Source organism: Chelonoidis abingdonii, chromosome 1, assembly GCF_003597395.2.
Source record: "Chelonoidis abingdonii isolate Lonesome George chromosome 1, CheloAbing_2.0, whole genome shotgun sequence".
Taxonomy (NCBI): Eukaryota; Metazoa; Chordata; order Testudines; family Testudinidae; genus Chelonoidis; species Chelonoidis abingdonii.
The window spans coordinates 141603782-141608994 of NC_133769.1; the positions used below are offsets into that span (position 1 = coordinate 141603782).

The window sequence follows — 5213 nt, forward strand, 5'->3', positions numbered from 1 at the left end:
AAAAGGCTACTATATGAGGTAATTAAAATCAAACAATAACAACAAAAAGTATCTGTGGCTGCTTTACAAGTTCCAGATACTTGTTGCCCTTCAGTCAGGGTTGCATTTTTTTTCTGTACAGCACCAGTTCAGGTGGGTGCACCCAGACAGAGTTTGTATGTACTGAGAACAAGAGAAGCAGCATATACTGTGTAACGGATCGAATACAAACTTCTCTATCCAAATATACATATATCCACAAAGCATAAATACTTTACCTGGGAGATTATTCACATGTGCAAAATGAAATAGATATTTTTTTCTTGTGGTTTAATATGTTGTATTTGTTTTCATATTCTGGGCAAAAAATGTGTCACTGTCATCGCAGGAGAGACTTTGTTTCCTTTTTTCACTCTCCCGTGTTTGCTGAGTGCTATGTAAGCCCCTTGGTAAGCACTTGATTCATATGCATTGTAGTTATTGGGCAGCAGGGTTTCTCTAAATTTGCATTCATCTTGAAAAATTGCCTGGAGGAAAAACAAAAGGAACAAAGCAGTTGCCATAAATGCTTTTAAAAGAACCAAGTGATTTTTCTTATTATTAATTGTACAGCAGAAGAACCTGTTGTGGTATGCAACAGGTGGGGTCGTAGAGTCTGTGTCCAGCAATAAAACTCCTTCAGCACTATTTAGTGTCAGATGCAAGCTGATGCCACCTGTTCAGATAATGGACTATGTACTTCTTGTCACCCATTAACAAGTTAATTCATACTAAATCAGGGTTTTCTTAATTTTCTCTGCAAAGAATCATTTACATCATTGTCACGCTAATTTGTTGTACACATGACATGGATTTATTCCCCCTCCCCTCAAAAAAAAAAAAAAGATTTGTCATCTATAGAGGAATAATGTTACCTGTCAGAAATCCTGCGACCCTTTTTCACATGAACGGTCCTGCCGAGTGAGAACTATGTGCTTTAATAAGGGTTCTGCAGGATCAGATCCCAAATTGGTTCTAAACTTTTTTTTTTTAATCTGATTTAAATTTTACAGGATCAGACACGCCACCAAAGAGCTCTCAGGCATGAGAGTGTTTGTATGTTTTGCATGCTGGGTCACTAAAATATGAGGAATTGGCTTCCATAATTTGCATAGGGAACTTGTTATTACTTCACGTACTGTAATAAGTACACACATAAACTGGCATATAAATGTTCAGTTGGCAAAAGGGGCTGCATTATTGTGTGACAGGACAAATGAAAATGATTCCACGAGATCAAATGTCCTGCATATGTAATGCCACTAACACGGATGCTGTAATGCTTTCAGTTCATGCTCTTCTGATCAGATATTTCTGGAACAAATCCATTCAAAGTCTCACAGGTTTTAACCAAGGATGGTACATTTTGCAATGGAAAATACACAACTATTATTGTTTTCTAAAATGTCTTTTAAAAGTTTTTTAGTGGGGGTGAACTGAAACAGTTAAAAAAGGCAGGGGGCAAGGAGGCAGGATTGGTGGGGCAGGCCTGATCCAGCAGTCCCTAAACAGGGCTCAATCCAGCACATGGTACTATTTGCATGCTTAAAAATATGCATGTATGTACATTGCTGCTTTGTGGCCTTGAGTTGTCCTATTGGGATTATTTGCATGAATAAGAATCATTCATGTCAGTAAAAGTTCCAGGTTCTGGCCATAGTTTAATGTTTTATTGAAGAACCAACAGGTTTTCTTGAAGTGACAAATTTTTCCAAGGAAACAACTCATTTGTTTGCACAAAAGAAATTTTCAGCAAACTCTATTCTTTATTTGTAGATAGGCCATTCATTAGAGCTAGATGGGGAACAGGCTTTCCTGTCTCCCCAAATTTTCCAGATATCAGAACTGTTTTCCCTCCTGGATCAGGACAAGGAGTTGAAATTTGAAAAATATTCACAAACTGAAAAAACAAACAAATAAAACCCATTTTTGTTTGGGTAGGGTGAAATACTTTGTTTCTAATTTGATCACTTTTTTTTTTACTATCTTAAATTTCAGAACAAAAAGTGGTTTCAGGCTGGAAAACTGGAATCACGAGTGTCTAAACAAAACATTTTAGACAACCTTGAAACTTTTTTCAAAAGAAAAATTGAGTTGAAAAATTTTTCTCAAAAGATACCCTTTTGCGTAAAAAAAAAAAAAAAAAAAAGTAGGTTTTGTTGAATCAGCATTTTCCAATTAAAAAGGGTTTAACTGAAAAATCCCCAACAAGCTCTACTATTTGTGCTTGTTGCAGGACTCAGCCACTTTAAAGTGGATATCTCTGGAGGTGCTGCTTCTTTTTACTGTTGAAACTGAAAGTAGTATTTTGGGGAGGTAAGGTGACCAGATGTCCTTATTTTATAGCGACAGTCACGATTTTGGGGGCTTTTTCTTATATAGGCACCTATTACTCCCCACCCCTGTCCTGATTTTTCACACTTGCCCTCTAGTCACCCTATCGGGACGTGAAAGTTAAACTGCATTCAGCAGTCACTAATCCCTTTCACAACTCTTGGGCTGTTCAACCAATTGTTTTGTATAATGATGATGAACAATGTTATTAGTGGCAATGAGTATTTTTTTCTTCTTTGAGCCTGATGCTACAAAGCAGGCTTCTGGGAGGCTTCATGATGTCCATATGGCCCTCAGTATTTGTAAATTCTGGGAACCAAACTTCCTGCTTATCCTGTGAGTCCACCCACGTTTTCCCCATGTAAAAAAATTTGGAAGCAACTCCAGTAATTTCTTGGGGGTTTTCTTACCCACCAGTGGTCTCCACTCTCCGCAAGGGGATTTTTGCCCAGGAAAAGGTGTGTCCTCTCTCCTACCCCTAACAGAACTCTTGACAGAACAAGGCTTACCTGTGCTAGAAAGGGTTTGCAAGACATGTAGACAGAAAAGCCATTTATTGATCTTTCCCCTTTGTGACATGTTCATATTTCTGAGGTGCCCCCTGTACAATCATGCTGGAATGCTTTACGGGAACAATACACTGACATCATGTCAATTGCTGCACTGACTGTCTTGGATGAAAGTGTGCCCAAAAGGCTCACTGTAATAATTGAAAGACTGTTTTCTCCACCTGTGATCTCAGTTTTTAAATGGAGGGGAAAAAATTCCCAAGGCTTCTTAATCAGAGTTTCGTGCCCAATGTTTAAAACTTGAAAAATAAACTTGCATTTGTACTCACCGTTCCATATAACCTCCCTTTGTTGCTCATTGCTACAAAGAGAGCACTTTTCACCCCAAACAGGCTAACAACACCTCGCTCCACAGTTGATATTTCTAAAAGACCTAAATAAACAGAAAGAAATTTACTCTTATAATGTTCAAAGAAAATTAACAACATAATTATTAAAACCCTTATGAGAATGTCATTTGGAACTTAAAATCTTCCTATTATCCCTAATGTGGAATTCCAAAAATATACAGGTTATCACATTCTTTATTAAATTCTGTAGGTTTTTAGAATAACATTTATAAAATACTATTCACTTGCTAAGAAAACTGTTGGTTTCATCTCTGTTAAACTAGAAAGTCCTATAGAATTTGGGAATAATTCCTAATTAGCAAATCATAGCCATTGACTGTTCAATACTGTCATTCTTGCCACAAGAAATGTGGGCTTTGTGTCATGAAACTTGCCATAAAATTTTAGCTGCAGATGGTTTTATAAATTGCACTTCATAAGAAATTCAAATAAATAGTTAAAATACATTTCTTTTAATCTTGCAGATTAAAAATAATGGCAATGCTAATAAACGTGGATTAGTTGTCCCCTTTCAAATCCTTCACGTCCTTAAGCTGCTAGCAAACTGCTATTCAAAAGTCATGATAATATGCTGAGTGAATTGAAAACCTCAAGATTCAAATATCAAACAAAAATGCATGAGTGAAAAAATGCATCAGAAAAAAAAGTTTGCAAACTGGTTAGTCTTTTCTACTCTGTAAAGTAAAGCAGAGTAAAAATAAGTTGGTATCTAATTTTGTCCAAGCATTCATGACATGTTTCAGCCTGGAGGTTTCTAGTGCTGATTGATCCTGGAGACTTTTAAAAGGCAACAGATGTAGTTTAGACTAATAATATCAAACAGTAACATTTGTGTTCTACACAGGGTAATTACTAGAGATCACTGCAATTAAGTGACATCTATTCAATTTCATTTCTGGATGCAACTCACTGTATTGGTTTTCATTATGAACACCGCTTATCCTTCCATCTGGGAGGATTTGAAGGTGAAACCCGATGCCCACATTGCAGTAAAGCCTCCGCTGCCTCTTGATTCCTAGCAAATAGTCACTCTCCCAGTTCACATCTGATTTCTCTCCTGACATCCCAGCAATGGACCTGGACAACAGAGACTCCCATCCTCTCTCCAGCAATGTGCCATTAGTTCTGCTTACAACTGGATACGATGAAACAATCCCAGCCAGAAAACCCAAGAGAACAAAAGCAGGCAATGTCCAGTGAACGCTGGCTTCACAGGACATAGTGATGAGATGTCTTTGTGCAATGGCCATCCGGTTCACCTCTCGGGCACGTGGTCAGAATTAATAGCCCTAAAAATACCGCCCTTCTTGTTTTTCTCCCTTCCGCATGGTGGCAGAGGCTTATTTTTGGAAGGCGGATGAAGATTGCTGACATGAAACTAAAGCCTGAGAGCAGTTGGGTTGGGAACAGAGACAGGCCAGCAGAACTCTCACTGGTGGGGACCATGTTTTGTAGCTCCTGCTGTCTGGTGGGCAGCCTCAATATACTGGATTGACCTATCTTTATAGTTCAGAGGCTGTCCCACCCTGCAGCATCACTGTGCCATCAACAGCTCGCTAAAGGTAAACTCGCCATAGCTGTAACACTAACCTGCACTCTTCTCCCGGGCTGGCTGAAGTTGGACGAATGCTGTCATCCAATATATGAGGCAGGAATTAAGTTTTGTTGGAAGGTCGGCAGGGGTTGCTGAATGCAAAGGGGACAAATTGGTTGGGTAGTCAGATATCTTGCAGGCTTCCTTATTTAGAGAAGAAGGTGCAACAACAGTTGTGGACCAGGGAGTAATAGAAACCTTGTCAGCCACTTCCTCCACAGGATATTCACTGAATTTACAATAGGATAGCTCAGGCAGATCAAGGCAATGTTTGGGGAGGACAGGTAATAAATGGCTGCATTTATATTTCTTTAAGCACTTAACAAACCCAAGGCACCTTACCCTGAA

The 5213-nt window shown here is 38.7% G+C and overlaps 1 protein-coding gene across 1 annotated transcript; it reads right to left on the reverse strand.

Moving 5' to 3' along the window:
* Positions 1 to 329: 329 nt before the first annotated feature.
* FGF6 (fibroblast growth factor 6) lies at positions 330 to 4521 on the reverse strand. The gene is made up of 3 exons (XM_032775754.1): positions 4182 to 4521; positions 3191 to 3294; positions 330 to 506 (listed from the first exon to the last, which is right to left on the reverse strand). The coding sequence occupies exons 1-3, from the start codon at positions 4519 to 4521 to the stop codon at positions 330 to 332; spliced, it is 621 nt and encodes a 206-aa protein (XP_032631645.1).
* Between the last annotated feature and the right edge of the window lie 692 nt (positions 4522 to 5213).

What these genes read in the sequence shown, in the direction of transcription:
- FGF6 (XM_032775754.1), bottom strand. Translation starts at nt 4,521, where the DNA reads ATGGCCATTGCACAAAGACATCTCATCACTATGTCCTGTGAAGCCAGC. An exon ending in TCATAATGAAAACCAATACA is followed by an intron (nt 3,295 to 4,181) that starts GTGAGTTGCATC and finishes CTGTTTATTTAG; the next exon opens with GTCTTTTAGAAATATCAACT. An exon ending in AAGGGAGGTTATATGGAACG is followed by an intron (nt 507 to 3,190) that starts GTGAGTACAAAT and finishes TTTTTCCTCCAG; the next exon opens with GCAATTTTTCAAGATGAATG.